The sequence below is a fragment of the Phacochoerus africanus genome, chromosome X (assembly GCF_016906955.1).
Source record: "Phacochoerus africanus isolate WHEZ1 chromosome X, ROS_Pafr_v1, whole genome shotgun sequence".
Lineage (NCBI taxonomy): Eukaryota > Metazoa > Chordata > Mammalia > Artiodactyla > Suidae > Phacochoerus > Phacochoerus africanus.
This window is the reverse complement of record NC_062560.1, coordinates 4,884,096-4,906,178: the sequence shown is the minus strand read 5'-3', so window position 1 is coordinate 4,906,178 and position 22,083 is coordinate 4,884,096. Positions and strand designations below refer to the sequence as shown.

Genomic DNA, 22,083 nt, shown 5'->3' with positions numbered 1-22,083 from the left:
GTTGCACACTCTTTTTTTTTGTCACTTAGGTTGGAATATGACTGCAATCACTAAATTAGAGTGAAGACACTTGCTTGGATATGTATATATATACACACACACACATATATATATATACATATATATATATATAATTTTTCACGTTGCTGTTCCTCGGATCATTTCTGACCACTTCTTTGTTTTTTATGGCCTGTGTCCTCTATTGGGAGTTTATGGTTTCACTAGTACTTTGATGTTCTTATTGCAAAAGTTGAAAATGAATCTATAAAACTCATCTTTGATGAAAGACAGCAGTTAGAGCAAATTTTTTTTATGGCTGCTCCTGCAGCAAATGGGAGCTTCCAGGTCAGGGACTGAATATGAGCTGCAGCTGCAACCTCCACTGTTCCCTCACAGCGGGAACTCCAAACAAATTATAATTTGGAAGTTGATGTCACACTTACTTAGATGATGGAAGGAGATTTTGTAATAGGTATCATGAGCTTCCTCCATTGATGCCACCATCTAGGGTTTGAGCATTCCTCGGGAAATAAGTATTTTCATTTAAATCTTTTTTTTTTTTTTGTATTTTTAGGGCTGCACCTGCAGCATAGGGACGTTCCCAGGCTAGGGGTGGAATCAGAGCTGCAACTGCTGGTCTATACCACAGCCACAGCAGCATGAGATCCAAGCTGCATCTGCAACCTCTGCCACTGCTCGCGGCAATGCCAGATCCCTAACCTGCTGAGCGAGGCCAGGGATCGAACCTGCATCCTCATGAATGCTAGTCAGGTTGGTTACTGCACAGCCATGATGAGAACTCCCTCAGCCAAATCTCTTAGTGTTCAGTGTCGTGTGTCCACCCAGAAACACACACATGCATGCACATTCCTTCCAGTATCTGTGTCTCAGCACATCATTTCACTGGGTGGAAAACACAGTCCCATTGACCCCCCTTCCTAAAGTCTCCTCAGGGAGGCTTATTTCCGAGGGGGCCAGGCACTGGAGTCCCATCTCCACTAGGAAAAGTCATCCAGGTCTTTGGCCCTTGAATTAGCGTCGGTGAATCACTGTAATTTTTTTTTTTTTATTGTGTTTCCTTCCTTGGCATTTTCCCCAGACATCCACGATCAGAACAGTAAGAAGCCAGTGATGGTGTACATTCACGGCGGCTCCTACATGGAAGGAACAGGAAACATGATTGACGGGAGCATCCTGGCCAGCTACGGCAACGTCATCGTCATCACCATCAACTACCGCCTGGGGATTCTCGGTGAGTGACCCGCCTTCTTCCTCATGGCCGGGAGCCCTTGGGGGACCTTCTGCGGTGGCTTTGGTGGGGCTCGTTGATTGGGATTGTGCTTCTCCCATGCCTACCGATTTCTCCTGCCTGCCCAAGTTCTGTTTCTTTCTTAACGTTCCCGCCGTGGGATCGGTGCGTGGTGTGTTGGTTTGGTGTTCGGTTTGCGCTTTTTCAACTAGGGGTTGCATTTCCTGGAGCCCCAGGCCTTCCTCCAACAAAGCCAGCCTCCCGGGCCATCAGGGGAATGCGGGATTTTATCTCGGCGGGATTGGCTGGCAGAACCCTGCGGAATGAACCCCGTTGGTGATATGCGGGGTGATAATGAATTGCGTGATGGGGGCTCACCTGGAATCGTGGCTGAAGGCTGTTAGAGGTTCACTGTCTTGTGTGGTTTTGCAGGTGTGTTAAAGAGGGAATCCTGTGTTGGAAAATCCTAACGACTTAATTCCTTAAGGGATTTTTTTCAGTGTTCCTTGTGTCCCGAAGAGGTGCTGTTGCCAGAATTCAGCCTCTGCCTGCTGAAATGCAGAGACAGGGTTTTGGGTAAAGGAGAAAAAAATAGCTTTATTGCTTTGCCAGGCAAATGACGCTCGTAGCAGGCTCATGCCTTAAAGACTGTGACCCCCCCCCCCATTAAAAAGAATTGCAAGGAGTTTTATAGTAAAAAGAGTAAAAAGTAGAAAAACAGGTTTTCAGAAAGGAATGAGGATTGGGACAAACATGCATTTTTCTTTCTTTGGGGGAATCTTAAGTCATCAAAGCTGGAGTCAGGAGATCTTGGTATGAGCATGATGGTGGTTTTCTAGGTTATTGCCTGGAGCAACAGCCCTTGAGAAACGGGCCTATTGATCAGAGATGAGAACAAACAAGGAAAGTTCCTGAAAAACATCTCGTGCTCATCATCTTTATGATTTTTGCACCAGCACTTGTGCTCAGGGTGCCTGATCTTTAGCTTATGGGTGATTGTCTTTGGATGCAATTAAGACTCTAAGCTCTTCAGTGGTGAAGTACACATTTCAAAAAGAAGCATAAGGAATATAATTTTTCTTTCGGGTGGAAGGCTGGGTGGTTCCATGGCTGTTGCATTTACGTGCAGTAGAGCTTAACTCTTGCATGAATTTTATCATTTGATGGTTTTTCTTCCTTTTATGTCAGTTTTATGGTATACCACGCGAGGACACTGGATAAGTGCATAGAAATTCAAAAGTAGCTGTCTGTGGTTTTGGTGTTAAATTTACTTTCCCTGAAATGGCACTGGGGAAAAAAAATATGTGCATATATATATGGATAATATTTCAAGGCTTGTCTTCTTCTGCGATTTTGACTGCTGCTGGACAGTTCCCAAATAATATTCCTAGCCTATGGAATAAATAAGGTCTGTTTTTCAAGGCAAAAATGCTTTGAGATGCTGCCGGAAACTGAGTTTGTTACAATGTGGCTGTGAGGATGAGATCTGTTTGTCACAAGGTGGATACAGCTAAAAAAAAAATTGGCAAAATAAAATGGAGCAATAGTTGTGTTTGTCAGAGGGCTGAAAATGTTTGCGCCAAATGAGCACGTATCAATAAGAATTATTTTTTGATTTTTGATTTTAAAAATTTAAAAATGTATGTATTTCTTTTAAAATGATTTTTATTGTTTCCATTATAGCTGGTTTACAGTGTTCCATCCATTTTCTACTGAACAGTAAGGTCACCCAGTCACGCAGACATGTGTACATTCTTTTTTCTCACATTATCGTGCTCCACCCTAAGTGACTAGATAGAATTCCCAGTGCCATACAACAGGATCTCATTGCTTATCCATCCCAAAGACAGTAGTTTGCAAATAATGTTTTGTTTTCAACTTGTTTTAATTTTGTTTGGCGCGTTTTTTGTTTTTTTTTTTTTTCATTCCCCTGTGAAAACATTCTAGGTGGGGTGGGGGCTGGGTGGTAGAAATGCATTTATACCTTAGAAGCTCAGAACACCCACAGAGATTTGCAACGTGGACCTGTTTGGAGCACCAATGAAGTACTTGTAATTTCAAGTTTTTCACATGAGCCATCATAAAAAGCCCTCATGTCCTGAGCCCTCCAGATTCCTGATTTTTACTTGTGTTTCTCGTCTCCTTGGTGCTATGAGTGAGATCTGTGTAGCATGATTTCAGTTCATCTTTTCGGGGTGATGATGGTGCTTCTCTGAGTACTTTTCTGAAGCCTCTGGCTCCTTGCTCTGGCTGGTGGTGTTGGAAACAGGAAATGGTATGTCTCGCTTTTTTTTTTTTTTTTTTTTTTACAAAAGATCCATTCTAGGGAAGAGGTGGGGAGAGGAAGCCAGGGCCCCAGGGCTTGCTGGGAGCATCCCTTTCAACGCGGGCAGTGGGGACACGCCAGCACTACCCTCAGCTCAGGCACCACTCTCTGATTGAAGCAGTGGGTTTGGGACAAGGTCCGGCTCCCATGGAATCACAGAACCAGAATGTTCTCTTCACGCAGGACGTGGTGATGGGACTTCAAAGGTTGGATTTCAGAAGACGTTGCTCCCCCTCCCCCACCCAAGGCGAAAAGGCATTAAGCCGCCTATTCCTTATCTCTTTGGCCCCTTTATGAATCTGGAAAATTACTGTAGGGATGAGACATACCTCATTTGTTTTTATGGGGGGAAAACCTTGCATTGAGAAGTTTTTCTTACTGAAAAATGTTAAATTTACCTTTTGCTGCTCAGAGTTTAAAAAAAAAAAATCTTGCTAAGATAACAGAGAGCTGTCACAGGCGAGGCCAGGAAATAAAAGGAGCAATTTAGCATCTCCAAGCCAGTCTATTTACATTCTGTGAAGAGCTGAGCACACCACAGACGCCCTTTTATCTGATGGAGTGGCGTGTGCCAACTTGGCTGACTACACAGGGCGATAGGGATTTTTTTTTTTCTCTTGCAATGGGCACATTTTAAATTTGAAATTTTTAGCATGTGGCTTGGTTTCTCTTATTGATTTAAAAAATGCACAACCTGCACATTGAGAGGTACGTTTTATTTGCGGCAAAATGAGGACTGAAGCCCAGAAGACTGCATCTCAGGTATCCCTGAGAAACCTCTCCAAGGCAGTGAGGGAGGAACGAGGAGCAGGGAGCAGGAACAAAAGAAGCCTGGGCTCCCTGCAATCCTTCCTTTGATATATACACCTCCTAGATCAGGGCCAGGATCCGGAGTGTGCACAGCCTGCTGGACTCACGGGCTCTCACCCTTGGAGGGGACTCCCTTCTGAAATAACCCTGACATTCTTCATCCTTAGCTACAGACCTGCTGAAATACCACCCAAGGAGGAAAAGGGGCAACATCGGGATATGATACAAGTGAGGGGGATCTGTATGCAGCACACACGCATTTTACGAAAGTTTGTGGCTGATCTCCTGAAAGTCACGACCAGTCCCAAGGAGCAGATGTCACCATGAAGGATTTTTTAGTGATTTTCGAGATAGGAGGAGATGCAAGAATGGGGCTCATAAAATCTTCTCCTAAAAATACCTGACGGTCTGAAGACCTGTTCTTCCAGGTTTCGCAGAGGGCCTCCCTCCTGACGTTGATCCTGAGCTCCGCTCAGCAGGTGCTGTGGGTCGGCAGCTGCAGTGGCTCATAATTTAATCCATGGAGAGGCTCTCAGCAAGTACCAAAGCTCAGGTCACTCTCTTTACCATAGACCTCCCATGCGCCACGCTCCTCCTCAACCACTCACGTGGACGTCTCCTTTCTGCTCACACACACCACACCGTATCACTCCCGAGGACATAGTCTCAACCCCTTGGCATCTAGATATTTTAACGGGAGACCCAGTAAAATGGCCCAGCGTGCATGCTGCTGGTGACCGTTCCTGTGGGCAGGTTCCACAGGAATCGATAGGTTTTTGCTGAAGCGTGGAAATGGTTGAGTGTGTGTGTGTGTGTGTGTGTGTGTGTTTTCTTCAGAAAGTAAGAAATGCAGAGCATGCTCTCTTTCTGCTAAGGAATGGAAAGGCATGATTTGAGAGGACATTTCTTATCCAGAAATGCTGTTTTTCCTGCCCCAAAGAGAGGTTTGGAGAGATACGTGATGGTGAAAAGGAAAGAGGGCTCGTGGACTGTGCTGTGGAAGGAACATGGGGTTTGAGGAGATAAAAAGATGAACGTGTCCTTTGCTCTGTGCGTGTGTGACCTTGAGAAAGTCAGCTAATATTTTCCGAGTCTCTCCAAAAGGCGGACCCCATTCTTTTCATCACATGGTTATTGTACAAAGGTTGCCCACATTCAGCCTCTGTCCACTGGTGCCAAATACACCGAGTTTGGGGTGAAGGAGAAAAAGATAGCTTTTTATTGCTCTCCCAGGCAAAGGGGGCCACTGCAGGCTCATTCCTTCAAGACTGTGCTCCCCTTAGAGAGATGAGGAGGTGGTTTTATAGTTTGGGGAGCGGAAGATTGGACCACAGATAAGGATCAGGGTAGAGCCAAGCTTGCATTGTCTTTCACAGCTGGTTTTTCATGACCCCAGGACTGGCTCAGGGGGTCCTCCTTCTACCTGGAATGAAGCCTGCTCCATCAAGGAGTTAACATCTTTCATTTGCTGGGTTTTTGTTGTTGTTGTTGTTTGCTTTTTAGGGCCATACCCATGGCGCATGGAGTCCGGGCTACGGGTCGAATTGGAGCTGCACCACAGCCACAGCAACTCAGGATCTGAGCCACATCTGTGACCTACACCACGGTTCATGGCAAACACCAGAACCCACGGAGCAAGTCCAGGGGTCAAACCTACAACCGTTCCTAGTCGGATGTGTTTCCGCTGAGCCACAATGGGAACTCCTGTTGGGGGTTTTAGTTCTGCAGAAGGGCTCAAAGATTTTGTCATGTGTATTCCATGAGGAGGAAAGCAGGACCTACCCCAAGGCAGCACTATTGCCTCTTGACGGTTCCTGCCTGGTCTCTGTCTCCCCTCCCTTCCTCTCCTGGATTAGCAACTGTTTGAAGCTGCCTTTTGGAACTCAAGGAAGGTCTTAGAGGCTGAAGGAGCCTCTAAAAACAAGAAATGGGGGACACAGGCTTTTGGGCCCAGGAGCCCCACAGGGCCCTGCTGGGTTACACATACAGTATAAACAGGTACATGCAGTTGCATAGCCCAGGACTAGGAATGAGTAAACCCAGTCACATTGTAATTTACTTTGTTATGAATATCCATGAGCATCTTAATAACATCATCGTTGAGCCACTGAAAAAATTGCAACTGGCCAAAAATGTAACATCTCTTGAATACCGCGGAAGCTGACAGCAGTACTCACAGCCTGAACCTACCCAGAACACAGACTGGGATTGAATCCACGTGCGGGGACTGGAACCCAGGCCAAACCCAGATTGGGACTTGAACCCATGATTTTAAATGAGAATCACTCACCCTGTGTCTGGACGCACTGAAGTTCAGGTTCTTCAGGCCCCCGAGCAGAAGGAATTCAGCGAGAGGTAAAGGGATAGGCATAAATAGATTTATTAGGATAGGATGCTTGTGAGCAATGCAAGCAGGCAGGCACGGAAGCTCTGCCCCAGGAGGATCCGGTGGGCTATAGTTTATCGTCCAGGGGGAGTGGGGGTTGGAACAGCCTGTCTCTTCCTTTCTGGGAGGAATAGCTCCTCCTTTGTCTCCTGTAAGGTATATTCAAATGAGTATTCAAATGAGCAGAAGAGTGGTCCTTACATTCCTGCCCTTGTTCTGAATCTGAATGCAGGTCTCCTCCCATCCCTAACCCAGTGATCTGAGGCAGGCATGTCTTATGCTTCCATGAGTCAAGCAAGCCTGCCTTGGGCTGATGGCTTTCTTGAGCAGTTATTAACTTACAGTGATCTCCCAGAGTCCCCTAGATTTTCCTCTCTAACTATGGTCCTTAATCAGGACTTCTACAACTACCTGTGCCAACTCCATTCCTGTCACCACGATCAAATAGAACCACCTTAATTAAACAAAAATAATGATCAGACTTGCGTAATGTGAGATACACGACCAGATCTTCACATTTGCTTTTCAAACGGTGAATATTTTCTTTCACTGGCACTGCATGACACAGCCTTGCTAGCTATTGAGCATATAATTTGTTATCTAAGCTGGACCCTTTAAGAGAATTGTTAATATGCTATTAATAGGAGTTCCTTGCGGTGCAGAGGGTTAAGGATCAGGTGTTGTCACTGCTGTGACTCGCGTTCAATCCCTGGCCCAGGAACTTCCACATGCTGCAGGCAAACAAGCAAATCAACCCACCAACCAAAAGCGATATTCCTGCACCGGAATTGTCTGAGGCAAACTGGAATGTACCATTGTAGCTTCAAAGGAATTATTTATGCCCACATAAAGTTTAAGGAATGAAGTAGTGTTCCATTTACTTTCAGAGGAGATGCATTTTCAAAAGCATACTTCCTATGTCTTCAGTCTGTCATGAGGAAAGCATGCATAGCCAAACCCTAAGTTATATCAAATCTGCCTCTTTTTTTCCCCCCCATGATGATTGTTCAAAGACCTTTGACATGGAAATCTTGTTCCTAATGCTTATGGATGGAGCTACTCAGCATTTATTTATGAGTGGATTTGACCTTCACGTTCCTTCATTCATTTGCCTGCCTTGGTGCATCTTGGTTAATTCTGCCTTCATTCACGTGTTTAATTTAGTGGCGCTCACAAGGTCTGACCTTTCTGGTTATGTTTTGATTTGATGCCTTCTGCGGGCTTTAGATTACTTTGTTTCAAAACAGTCCTACCTGCATCAGTAGTATAGTAGTGAGAAAAGCTACCTTCTAAAACAACCATATCTGTATGCTTTAGCACCAAACTCCTGGGGAGCCTGCAGGGTGGACATCACTGGAGGCTTTTCTCTTAATCCTCGTAAATCCCCTTGGAAGGGTTTGCTTATCTTATTACTTTCGAGGAATCAAAGGCTCAGAGGGGATGAGGTGGACTCACAGTGATCAAGTTTGGAGGGCTTACAGCCAGGATTGGGATTCTGCTCTAACAGCTTGCATCAGGCAAATTGCTTGAGGAACCAGAATGCCATTCTTGACGTCTGTTAGGTTTGCTGAGGGAGGAACGTGCAAGGCCAAGTTGATAAAGAATTTCATAAAGCAAAAGAGGTTTATTAAGGCATCCGAGGGGGATGGGCTGGGCTCAAGATGCACCAGCCTTGACTGTGAGGAGATGCAAGGCTTCTAAAGGATCAGTGGTGGGAGTCTGAGGTTGGAGTTCATGATGGGAACTTGGGGCAGGAACAATGAAGTAGGAGGAGGGGAAGGTCAAGGGAGGGCTAGGGGGTCGAGTCCCATGGCAGAGGGCAGTTAATCCTTATAGGTGGTTAGTCTATGCAGTCAGTTGTTTTCCACAGGTCATTGTTTCTTGCTGCCCAACTTGAGCCTCTGCATACCTGGCAAGGGTGTCCACAGCAGGTCTCCAAGGTGAATAGCCACATTTGGGGGCTGGGGGCCTGTCTCCATCCTCCAGGGGACCCATCAGTATCAGATTCAGCTTCTAAAATTGTACAAAACATTGCTAAGGTTGATGTCACAGAATGTTTTGCCTGTGTTCTCTTCCAGGAGTTTGATGATGTCTTGTCTTATATTTAAGTCTTTCAGCCATTTTGAGTGTATTTTTGTGCATGGTGTGAGGGTGTGTTCTAGTTTCATTGATTTGCGTGCAGCTGCCCAGGTTTCCCAGTAATGCCTGCTGAGAAGACTTTTTCCCATTTTATGTTCTTCCTACTTTGTCAAAGATTAATTGATCGTAGATGTCTGGGTTCACTTCTGGGTTCTCTGTTCTGTTCCATTGGTCCGTATGTGTGTTTTGGTACCAGTACCACATTGTCTTGATGACTGTGGCTTTGTAATATTGCCTGAAGTCTGGGAGAGTTATGCCTCCTGCTTGGTTTTTGTTACTCAGCATTGCTTTGGCAATTCTGGGTCTTTTGTGGTTCCATATAAATTTTTGGATTGTTTGTTATATCTGGAATCTGATATATGGCACACATGAGCCTTTCCACAGAAAAGAAAATCATGGACTTAGAGAATAGACTTGGGGGAGGGGGAGGGAGTGGGATGGATTGGGAGCTTGGGGTTCATAGAAGCAAACTATTGCTTTTGGAATGGATGAGCAATGAGGTCCTCCTGTGTAGCACTGAGAACTGTGTCTAGTCCCTTCTGATGGAGCATGATAAGGTGAGAAAAAAGAGTCTATACGTGTATGTGTAACTGGGTCACCATGCTGTACAGTAGAAAAGAAAATTGTATTGGGGAGATAACAATTAAAAAATTTAAGAAAAAATAAATAAAATCATACAAAACAGTGTCAGATATGCTTCTGGTTGATCTGCATACAGAATTGCAATCTTGTGCTTATAGTGTTTCCTGATGTTGCTCAAAACGGGTCCTGGATAGCTGACACAATTTCATTAAATCATTATTGCTGGTCCATGATGGTGCATGGTGGTATTGAGAGCAACAGACACCTCTGACTTAAACCCAGCCAGAAGCCAGACGGGCACGTGAACCACCTGCTGGGATTCAAATCCAGCCAACAGCCAGAGTGGGACTTGAACTCAAGGTTTCTTCAGTTAGAATCACTCACCTGCTCTCTGGACTTACTGACCTTGTGGTTCTTTGTGTTTCGGTGCAGAAAGAATTCAGCAAGAGACAAAGTGATAGGGAAGAAATGGATTTCTTCAGATAGGACGCTTGTGAGATATGCAGGCAGGCAAGAATGCTCTCTGTGCTGAGAATTAGGTGGGCTACATTTTATAATCCAAGGGAAGTGAGAAGGGAAAAGACCCTCCCGATCTTGGAAGTAGAAGTAAGGCTTCCATCACTAGCTCCTCCTTCCCATGTGGTAAGAGAGTATTTTACCCTATGAAGTCAAACTAGGACTGTCATGGTACTTATTCAGATCAGCAGAAGGGTGGCCTCACTCAGTGGGTTGAGGATCCGGCATTGCCATGAGCTGTGGTATAGGTCGCAGATGCGGCTTGGATCTGCTGTGGCTGTGGCTGTGGCATAGATGAGCAGCTGCAGCTCTCATTCAACTCCTAGCCTGGGACCTTCCATTCCCCCCCCACCCCCCCAAAAAAAAGGCTTTCATCATCTTCATCAACAGCTCTCTGGGCATTTAACACTTCTTTGGAAACCGTGTCCTCTGGTCTTTGTGGTTGCTGCTGTGTTGATAAGAACCAGAACGCTGGACAAAATTGTGGCCAGGTCTTGTCTGCTATGATCATTTACTTGGGTTTTCCTCTTGTGCCTCCTGGTGGCTGAAAATGCTCACTGCATTCATTTGATTGGATTTGCAATGAAGGAAGAGCTTCTGTTGAGGATGCTTGGTATGGAAACCTCTGTGGTGGGATTGAGCCCCTACTGTCAGATAGACGTCTTCTATGTAAAGGTGGATAAGAACAGCAGGACAAAGAGGGTCCCGTGAGCCATGGAGGAAAGTAAAACTCTGCGTCAGAGAAAGACGGTGAGGGTGGTAAAAGGATCTGGGGAGTGACAAGAACATAGAGAAGACTGCGCCCTCCCCCAGCCCAATCTCAAATGCACCCAACTATTAACCAGCTTGTACCATACGATGGAGCATTTTCCTTGATCTCTTTGTGAGCAAGATCAGAATTTCTTAAATGACGTTCGCCTGTTATTTCGACATGCCTCGCTGCTTCTGGACATTCAGACACACTTGATTGAAGAATCTATGCTGTACATACAAACTTTCCTGTTTGTTGATTCCAGAATGTCCTGTTGGCTTGAGTGAATGATCCCATAAGGTAGACGTGAAAAAGAAAATGCTTTTTCCTGGACATATGTCCATCCAAATCAGAGCCTCTTAAAATGATCCATTCTAAAAGAAAGAAGCCACTTTCTCTGCTTTGTAGGCTTTGTTCATTTTGCTTCTTCCCTACCAAAAGAAGGATTGATCATTTTTCATTGACTGGGATGAAGTGGAGTCTTTTTTCATTTTTTTAAAAAAAATTTTTGGCCAGGCCTGGGCCAGGGATTGCATCTGCACCTCAGCAGCAACTCGAGCTACTGCAGGGACAGTGCTGGATCCTTAACCGGCTGGGCTACACGAGAATTCCCTTTTTTATTTTTTATTTTTTGATGTCTGTCTTTACCCAGGGAAAAGAGATGTGAACATCATTCTAAACAAAAGGAAAGGAGAGGTCATGGCTATTTGAGCTCGGGGGAGAAGCCGGAAAGTTCTGAGTAAGAACATTGAATTCTGAGCCCAAATACAGGAGCTCGATGGGGGTGAGCTGGAAATTAAGACTCTGGCCATAATTCCATCAGAGAAAGGGCTTTTCGGCAATGCCTCAAAGATTCATACCTGCCTTCTCCCTGGGTGCCTTTTTTTTCCTTCCCTGAATATATTCAAGCAATTTGTCTTTCCAAAGCAGATAATGGAAAACATTGCTAAAAGGCAATCAGAGTGGGAACTTTAAAGACCTCTGAGGCTCAAAAAGGCCAGGATGCTACAAATTGTGGCCTGCAGACCAATTTTCTTCCTCCCCCCACATTCGCCTGCAAGTCTGCATTGCATGTTTTATGACATGCATGAAATACACATGCATATGTCCCCATCTAGCACAGCAGTAATACCGGTAAGGCACCACATCTGTTCTTGTATAATTCTCCTAGTTTTTGCCCCATCACACATCGATCAGTCATGGGCTTTATGAAAATAAACACTAGGGGACGTAAAGGTCCAGTTGAACATCTTAGGGATCAAAACGTAACCCGCAAACAGGAGATAGATACACTGTGTATTTAACTACATAAATGTATTTTTCAAATCACCTAACATAGTAACAAATGCATGGGGCGAGTTCCATCTAAGCAGTAGGGCAACTTTTCCTTTTATTTAAAAAACAAAAAAGGTGTTCCCCATTGTGGCTCAGCAGAAAATGAATCTGACTAGCATCCATGAGGACACAGGTTCGATCCCTGGCCTCACTCGGTGGGTTAAGGATCCAGTGTTGCCATGAGCTACAGGGTAGGTCACAGATATGGCTTAGATCTGATGTTGCAGTGGCTGTGATGTAGGCTGACAGCTGCAGCTCCGATTCAACCTCTAGCCTGGGAATCTCCATATGCTGTGGGTGCAGCCCCCCCCCCCACACCCAAAAAAAGCACTATTTCAAAAGAAGTGTGCAATTTCCAGTATGAAAAATCAGAACTCCTTCAGCAGCATACGTGAACTGGGGGCTTCATGCAGACAAGTCATTTGCAAGGCTCTGGATTACCGTATTTATTTGAGATTGCGGGCACAGATTCTCATTGTGTTTGGTACAAAGGCTTTTATTCTAGGCTCCAATATGAGGGGGGAAGAAGGCTGTATCCTGTGAAATGGGTCTAATCCTAAACAGGTGGGTGGCATAAGTGGTTTATTATAAAGACGCACATGTCAGTGTAGGCAGAGGTTTGACGTGGTTTCCCAGATAAACACCATGAATTTTACCCAAGACAAGGAAGATTTCTACCAGAGCTGAAAAACCATTTTGCATTAAGGAAATAGTTTCAGTTTGGATAGAGAGATGTTTTCTGTCCTTCAAAGTGGCTGCTGTGTCCTTACTAAAATATCCCACCAACAAGGAGTTCCCATTGCAGCACAGCAGAAACAAATCTGACTAGTATCCACGAGGATGCGGGTTTGAACCCTGGCCTTGCTCAGTGGGTTAAGGATCTGGCATTGCCATGAGCTGTGGTGTAGGTCACAGACGTGGCTCGGATCCTGAGTTGCTGTAGTGTAGGCTGGCAGGTGCAGCTCCGATTCGACCCCTAGCCTGCAAACTTCCATGTGCTGAGGGTGTGGTCCTAAAAAGCAAAAAAAAAAAAAAAAAATCTCAGTAATGGCTTAGATTAGTTGTGCTTTTTCCTTAGCCATCTGGTTGGTAGGTAGGTAGGAGATAGATGGAGAGATACATAGATACGTAGATATAGAAAGAAACATAGGTACAGGAAGAGTTAGGTGTGTGTGTATGTGTATATGTATGTATGTATGTATATTTATATATATAAAGATGGAGTTTAAAACATATACCTATATCTACATATGTAGATATAGATATGTATGTTTATGGATATCTATATGTTTTATTTATTTTTAATTTATTTTTGTCTTTTGGGGGCTGCACCTGCAGCATATGGAAGCTCCTAGCCTAGGGTTCAAATCGGAGTTGCACCTGCCAACTACAGCAATGCCAGATCCCAGCCAGGACTTACCTTTTTTTTTTTTTTTTTAAATCCATCTTTTGCTTTTTGAACATCTGGGGAACACCTCAGCAGGCTTCCTCTTTCAATATGTTTGGGAACTTTTAAGAATCTTTCCGCCTCACTGCCATTCTCTTCTCCTTCTAAACATAAACTTATAATACCATTGAGAAATATCACCCATCTTTTCCTATAATATTTTGTTAAAATATTGTGTAAGATGGCACATCTTTCCAAAGAAGAATCTTGTGCAAATGGCCTCATCCATTTTTAGGTCTCTCCCCCTGACCCCCACGGTATTCACTTTTTTAATTATAGGTATCTATTTCTTCCCCATTTATGCCTGGTTAACCGACTTCCTCCACTTTACTTATTTATGTTTATTTTGTATATATTTTTGGCCTCGCCCATGGCATGTGGAAATTCTGGGACCAGAGATCGAACCTGTGCCACAGCAGTGACAATGCTGGGTCTTTAACCCACTGAGCCACCAGGGAACTCCTGACTTCCTCCATTTTAATCATCATTCATCCAAACAGTTCTCTCGAGGGCTGCTTATATGTCATAAGCATTTTCTCAGGTACTCTAAATTCTTTTAATGGTCTTTGCTGTGTCCTTATCTTTTTTTTTTTTTAAGGGCTGTACCTGCATTATATGGAAGTTCCCATGCTAGGGGTGGAATCAGAGCTGTAGCTGCCAGCCTACACCACAGTCACAGCAATGCCTGATCCTTAACCCACTGAGTGGGGCCAGGACTCAAACCTGTATCCTCATGGATATTAGGTTTGTAACTGCTGGGCCACAATGGGAATTCCTGTGTCCTCATCTTTTTTTCATCTTCTTGTAAATGACCCATTGGTTTCTCTCTGTACCCATCTTTCATTGCTTGTGTCCTTAGGTAAAACAGTTTATACCCCGCGTGCACAATGAAAGTATCCAGTTCCTTGGCCTTTTGTGAGTTCACAAAGTTGCACCACCAGCACCATCTAGTTTTTTCATGTTTTCTTCACTCCAAGGAGAAACCTACTATTCATTCTTTCAAGTCTCCAAAGACCTAAGGGATCATCCATCTACCCTTTCCCCAGGGATGTGCCTTTTCTGGGTGTTTCATATAAACAGAATCACATACTATGTGCACTTTCGTGTCTGATGTCTTTCACTGAACCTACTTTTCAAGGTCCAACCAAGTTTTCTCATAAATCAGTCTTTTATTATTTTTTAGGGTCAAATATTCCATTCTGTGGATGTAATATGTTTTACTTATCCATTCATCTTAAAAATTTCTTTTATTAAAGAATAGTTGATTTATAGTGTTGTCTCAATTTCTGTTGTACGGCAGCATGACCCAGTCATACATACACATTCCTTTGCTTATATTATCTTCCATCGTGTTCTAGCCCAAGAGACTGGAGAGAGTTCCCTGTGCTGTACAGCAGGACCTCATGGCTTATCCATTCTATATGTCATAGGTTGCATCTACCAATCCCAAACTCCCCGTCCATCCCACTCCCTCTCCGTCCCCCTTGCAGCCACAAGTCTGTTCTCTATGTCTGTGAGTCTGTTTCTGTTGTGTAGACAGGTTCATTTATAGATTCCACATGTACCTGACATCATAGGGTATTTGTCTTTCTCTTTATAACGTACTTCATTTAGTATGAGAATCTCTAGTTGTATCCATGTGGCTGCCAATGGCAAATTTTGTTCTTTTTAATGGCTGAGTAGTATTCCACTGTGTATATGTACCACATCTTCTTTATCCATCCCTCTGTCAATGGACATTTCGGTTGTTTCCATGTCTTGGCTATTGTGAATAGTGCTGCTATGAATATAGGGATGCCTATATTTTGAATTGTAGTTTTGTCCAGATACATGCCCAGGAGTGGGATTGTATGGTAGTTCTATAATTAGTTTTCTGTGGATCTTTCATATTGTTTTCCATAGTGGTTGTACCAGTTTACATTCCCACCAATGGTATAGGAGGGTTCCCTTTTGTCCACACCCTCTCTAGCATTTATTATCTGTATGAAACCCATTTTTTTTTTCTTTTTGGCTACAGTGTGCCATGGCTTAATGTGAGATCTCAGTTCCCAGACAGGGGATTGTACCCAGGTGATAGCATTGAAAGTGCAGAATCCTAACCACTGGACCACCAGGAAACTCCCCAAATATTTTTGATTTTGATGAAGTTCACCTTATCTCTCTTTGCTCTGTTAGATGTAAGAAGTCTTTCCCCAACCGAAGGTCACACCAACTCTTACCTATGTTTTGTTCTAAGAGTTACATCGTTTTAGATCTGAATGGTGTTAACTAAAAGGTATGATCTTGTGGTTCTTGTTCCTTTTCCTGTAGATATAAGACATTAATCAATATTTGAATATTAAACTGGCCTCGCCTCCCCTTGATCATGGTGTATGATCCTTTTGTGATGCTCCTGGATTTGGTTGGCTAGTATTTTTTGAGGGTTTTTTGTTGTTGTTGTTATTGGCTGAATGTCCGTGCCTTGCTTCCAGTTCTGGGGACGCAGATGACATCCTGGCTCTAGCACATTACCAATGTCATGGTTTGGGGATCTCTGCCCTGTTGACATTTAGAATGGAGCTTCATTTTCGGTGGGGATCATTGTCAGCTGCTTTGCAACATCTCTGGTCTCTGGGGGCTGGATGCCAGTCAGTAACCCCTCCCAGCCCACAGTCATGACAACCCCAAAGTCCCCCGTCAGTGCCAGGAGTCCCCTGGTGGGGACGGGGGGGTTGGGCTGTGCCTACCTATTGGTGAACTACTTAGCTTTTCTTTATCTCTCTTCTCTGAGAAGGAAAGGGAGAAATCTTCACTTTGTTCCGAAAAATCCACCAAGCGCAGGGCTTTGTTTCTTCATGTGAATGATGTTGACATTCTGTAACTGATTGCGAAGCTCCCTGCGGGCTGGGGTCATAGCTCATATTGCTTTTGTCTTCTGGGTGTTTATCAGATAATCAGCACCTTCTGGGTGATTAGTCCTGGGGGTGCTTTGAGCTTCCCGTTGCAAAATGAAAGCTCATTCACCAAGGAGAGAATATATTGATTGAAAAAATTTTTTTTATTGCAGTAGCAGCAAATGCCTAGTTGTCAAAATCCATGAATGCCTAATTTTATGAAAATTGTGTTTATTTCCACTTCTTACACTAAGCAGCTGTTGCTTTTTCACAAATACTGAAGGTTTCATTTCCTCGAAACATCTACGGATGCCAGTGTCATCAGCTGAGAATTTATCTGCATTCCATGTAGGTTAGCATGAATGGAGACAGTTTTATTGCTGGCATATGCATGGGACTTTGAATTAAAACCTGAGGTTTGCAGTGGTTAACGAATCAGACTAGGAACCATGACGTTGCAGGTTCGATCCCTGCCCTTTGCTCAGTGGGTTAACGATCCAGCGTTGCCGTGAGCTGTGGTGTAGGTCGCAGACACATCTTGGATCCCACGTTGCTGTGGCTCTGGTGTAGGCTGGCAGCTAGCTACTGCTCCAATTGGACCCCTAGCCTGGGAACCTCCATATGCCGCGGGAGCGGCCCAAGAAATAGCGAAAAGACAAGAAAACAAAACAAAACAAAACACCTGATGTTTTAAAACAATGGTTTAAATCTGCATATCTTTATATAGTTATCAGATTTTGATAGTTATGAAAGCAAATGAAAACAGTAGAAGTCTATGATAGAGATTTTTTCTCCAACTCTTTGCATGGGTATTTCAAACAATTATGGTCATGCTGAACCTTGATAACAGGCCCACTAGTTTTAAAAGCAGTGAAAGCATTTTTCCTGGTTGGTATCTACAAAAATATGCCTTTGTTCCAGCAATGCATGAGGCTATATCTCACATTTTCTTCTTAAATTACAGAGCTGTAAATATAAAGCAAAATCTGTCAATGTGCTATATTCACTCCACCTTTTCTCTCTGTTAGAAAATCCAGTGACAGATGCTCCTTAATGTCCTACCTGGGAATTGCAAATTGGGCCCATGCCATCTCCAAGTGGAGGTTCCTGAAAATGACCTGGTTAAGATTCATGCGGGTTTTTAAGAAGGGACTTGTGCAATCACATCTCAAGTTTTCTAGTGACTCCTGGACTTTAAAACATAAAACAAAACCTTCTTTAATGCCTCGTGGTTACTTTTCAAAGGCATTCTCTTTACACGTGGCCCCTGAGAGCCACTTTGGTTTGCTGGAATCCAGGATGGGTGAGGTGGTGTGGTTTACCTTTTATTTTTGCTCCTGCCCCCTGTTACTTCGAAAACATCATTTGAAGACATAATTCAACACGCTTACTCACACATAAGCGTGTGGTTTAAAACACAGGGGAGCGATGATTATGTTTCTTGCAGAGACATTTAGCCAGGTAACGTGGAAGAAGATGGGGCCCTTGCTTCCTGCCTCACAGGGTGTAGGACCTCCATTCTAAATGGTGATATTTAACAAGACCAGGTAGGATTCCTTTTATTTCTTTTATATCTCTGATTGCCGTGGCTAGGACTTCCAAAACTGTGTTGAAGCGTAGTGATGAGTGGACATCCTTGTCTTGTTCCTGATCTCAGTGGGAATTCATTCAGCTTTTCACCATTGAGAATGGTGTTCCCTGTGGGTTTGTCATATATGGCCTTTATGATGTTGAGGTAGGTTCCTGTTATGCCTACTTTCTGAAAGGTTTTTATCAGAAATGGGTGTTGGGTTTTGTGAAAGGCTTTTTCCACATCTATTGAGAGGATCATATGGTTTTTATTCTTCAGTTTGTTCATGTGGTGTATCCCACTGACGGATTTGTGGATATTGAAGAACGCTTGCATCCCTTGGATAAATCCCACTTGATCATGATGTATAATCCTTTTAATGTATCGTTGGATGCTGTTTGCTGGTATTTTGTTGAGGATTTTTGCATCGATGTTCATCAGGGAAATTGGCCTGTAGTTTTCTTTTTTTGTGGAGTCTTTGTCTGGTTTTGGTATCAGGGTGATGGCGGCCTCATGGAATGAGTTTGGGAGTATCCCTTCCTCTGCAATTTTTTGAAATAGTTTCAGAAGGAGAGGTGTTAGCTCTTCTCTAAATGTTTGATAGGAATCCAAATTGGAAAGGAAGAAGTAAAACTATCATTATTTGCAGATAACATGATACTATACCTAGAGAATCCTAAAAACTCTACCAGAATACTGTTAGAGCTCATCCATGAATTTGGCAAAGTTGCAGGATACAAAATTAATACAGAGAAATCGACAGCATTTCTATACACTAGCAATGAAAGAGCAGAAAGAGAAACTAGGGAAGCAATCCCATTTACCATTGCATCCAAAAGAATAAAATACCTAGGAGTAAACCTACCTAAAGAAACAAAAGACCTGTTCTCTGAAAACTATAAGACACTGATGAAAGAAATCAAAGATGACACAAACAGAGGGACAGACAGACCATGCTCGTGGACTGGAAGAGTCAATATTATCAAAATGACTATACTACCCAAGGCAGTCTACAGATTCAATGCAATCCCTATCAAATTACCAAGGACATTTTTCACAGAACTCAAACAAAATATTTTAAAGTTTGTGTGGAAGCACAAAAGACCCAGAATAGCCAAAGACATCCTGAAAAAGAAAAATGGAGCTGGAGGAATCAGGCTCCTGGACTTCAGACTATACTACAAAGCAACAGTCATCAAAACCATATGGTACTGGCACAAAGACAGAAATATAGATCAGTGGAACAGGACAGAAAGTCCAGAATTCAACCCACACACCTACAGCCAACAAATCTATGACAAAGGAGGCAAGAATATACAATGGAGAAAGGACAGCTTGTTCAATAAGTGGTGCTGGGAAAACTGGACAGCCACATGGAAAAGAATGAAAGTAGAACACTCCCTAACACCATACACAAAAATAAACTCCAAATGGATTAAAGACCTAGATATAAGACCAGACACTATCCAACTCCTAGGGGAAAACATAGGCCAAACACTCTCTGACATAAACGGCAGCAACATCTTCTCAGATCCACCTCTTAGAGTATTGACAATAAAAACAAAAATAAACAAATGGGACCTACTCAAACTTCAAAGTTTCTGCACAGCAAAGGAAACCCTAAACAAAACGAAAAGACAACCCACAGAATGGGAGAAAATCTTTGCAAGTGAATCAACTGACAAGGGATTAATCTCCAAAATTTATAAACACCTTCTGCAGCTCCATACCAAAAAAACCAAACAACCCCATCAAAAAATGGGCAGAAGATCTAAACAGACAATTCTCCAAAGAAGACATACAGATGGCCAAAAAACACATGAAAAGATGTTCAGCATCACTCATTATTAGCGAAATGCAAATCAAAACCACGATGAGGTACCACCTTACACCAGCCAGAATGGCCATCGTCAAAAAGTCTACAAACAATAAGTGCTGGAGAGGGTGTGGAGAAAAAGGAACCCTATTACCCTGTTGGTGGGATTGTACATTGGTGCAACCACTATGGAAAACAGTATGGAGATGCCTCAGAAAACTAAACATAGAACTACCACTTGTTCTAGCAATCCCAGATCTGGGCATCTATCCAGAGAAAACCATGACTGGCAAGGACACATGCACTCCAGTGTTCATTGCAGCACTATTTGCAGTAGCCAAGACATGGAAACAACCTCAATGTCCATTGACAGAGGAGTGGATCAAGATGTGGTACATGGGAGTTCCCTCGTGCCTCAGTGGTTAACAAATCCGACTAAGAACCATGAGGTTGTGGGTTTGGTCCCTGTCCTTGCTCAGTGGATTAAGGATCCGGCTTTGCCATGAGCTGTGGTGTAGGTTGCAGATGCGGCTTGGATCCTGAGTTGCTGTGGCTCTGGCATAGGCTGGCGGCTACAGCTCTCATTCGACTCCTGGCCTGGGAACCTCTCTATGCCATGGAAGCGGCCCAAGAAATGGCAAAAGGCAAAAGGCAAAAAAAAAAAAGAAAAGAAAAAACCGCAAAGAAACAAAATGTGGTACATATACACAATGGAATATTATTGAGCCATTAAAAGGAATGAAATACCAGCATTTTGAACAACAAGGATGGACCTAGAAATTATCATGCTAAGTGAAGTCAGCCATACAATGAGACACCAACATCAAATGCTTTCACTGACATGTGGAATCTGACAAAAGGACAGACTGGACTTCTTTGCAGAACAGATGCTGACTCACAGACATTGAAAAATGTATGGTCTCCAGAGGAGACAGTTTGGTGGGTGCAGGGATGCGCTTGGGTTATGGGATGGAAATCTTATGAAACTGGATTGTTATGATCATTATACAACTACAGATGTGATAAATTCATTTGAGTAATAAGAAACAAAAACAAAAACAAAACAACAACAAAAAAAACAAGACCAGGTAGGGAACAGAGATGCCTAAATCCCATGAGACCATAGCCCCCTGCCCTAGAGGTGATGTTTTTCCTGAAAGATGACCTCATCTTACTCCTCTGTAAGGGCAGACTGATGGGCCAGTGAAAACAAGCGTGTATGATAAGGGGAGTTCCACTGTGGCTCAGTGGGTTAGGAACCCTACTAATATCCATGAGGGTGCTTGTCAATCTCTGCCTCACTCAGTGGGTTAAGGATCCGGTGTTGCTGGAAACTGCAGTGTGGGTTCTGGATGTGGTTCGGATCCTGTGTGGCTATGGCTGTGGTGTAGACCTGAAGCTGCAGCTCTGATTTGACCCCTGGCCTGGAAACTCCCATAATCCACATGCACAGCCCTAAAAAGACCAAAAAAAGAAAGAAAAAGAAAGGAGTCTCTGACAAGGAAAGTCTTGAGCTATTTAAAAAATTTCCTAGCATAATTCCAGAGAGTCCTACTTCTGAAGCAAAGGGGTGGTGGTGCTGGCTTGCTAGAGATTCATCAGAATGGAACTCACTTTTGCTTTCCATTTGGCCAACTCTTTTCTTCTCCTTTTCCCCACATGGTCCAAATGGTAGCTTTTTCCCTGTAAGGAGGAATATACGCAAGCATGCTACCGGTATTGGATCCCTAATATTACTCTAATCCATTCCTCTTCCTTCCTTTATTAATTTCCATGGAGAGCCTCTTGTCGCTGACAGAGTTTGATTGAGGTGTAGTTGGCATGTAACATTATATGCCTTTTAGGTGTATAACAAGATGGTTTAAGATTTGTCTATGTCGCGAAAGGATTAAGACAGTTAATGCCGTGGGCATCATTATTTTATATAGTTAAACTTTTTTTTTTCCCCAATGGTGAGTACTTTTAAGGTCTACTCTTGGGAGATAAAAGTTTGGGCACATCTATAGATTTAAAGCACAGTAAACCTTTTTTTTTTTTTTGGTCTTTTTAGGGCCATACCCATGGCACATGGAGGTTCCCAGATCTGAGCCACATCTGCTCATGGCAACACCGGATCCTTAACCCACGGAGCAAGGCCAGGAATCAAACCCGCATCCTCATGGATGCTAGTGGGGTTTGTTAACCCCTGAGCCATGATGGAAACAGTAAACATTTTAAGATACAGTTGGAACCATACGTGTAGGATGTATGATTAGTGCTTGGAATTTAGTGGTTTTTGAATTT

The 22,083-nt window shown here is 43.5% G+C and overlaps 1 protein-coding gene across 2 annotated transcripts in view; it reads left to right on the top strand.

Moving 5' to 3' along the window:
* The window catches only part of NLGN4X (neuroligin 4 X-linked), a 309,371-nt gene that overhangs the window by 160,648 nt on the left and 126,640 nt on the right, over positions 1-22,083 (top strand). For both annotated transcript variants that reach the window (XM_047765438.1, XM_047765437.1), the window contains one exon: positions 1,100-1,252. In XM_047765438.1, coding sequence (XP_047621394.1) covers positions 1,100-1,252 — 153 coding nt within the window. The remainder of the gene's footprint in view (positions 1-1,099; positions 1,253-22,083) is intronic.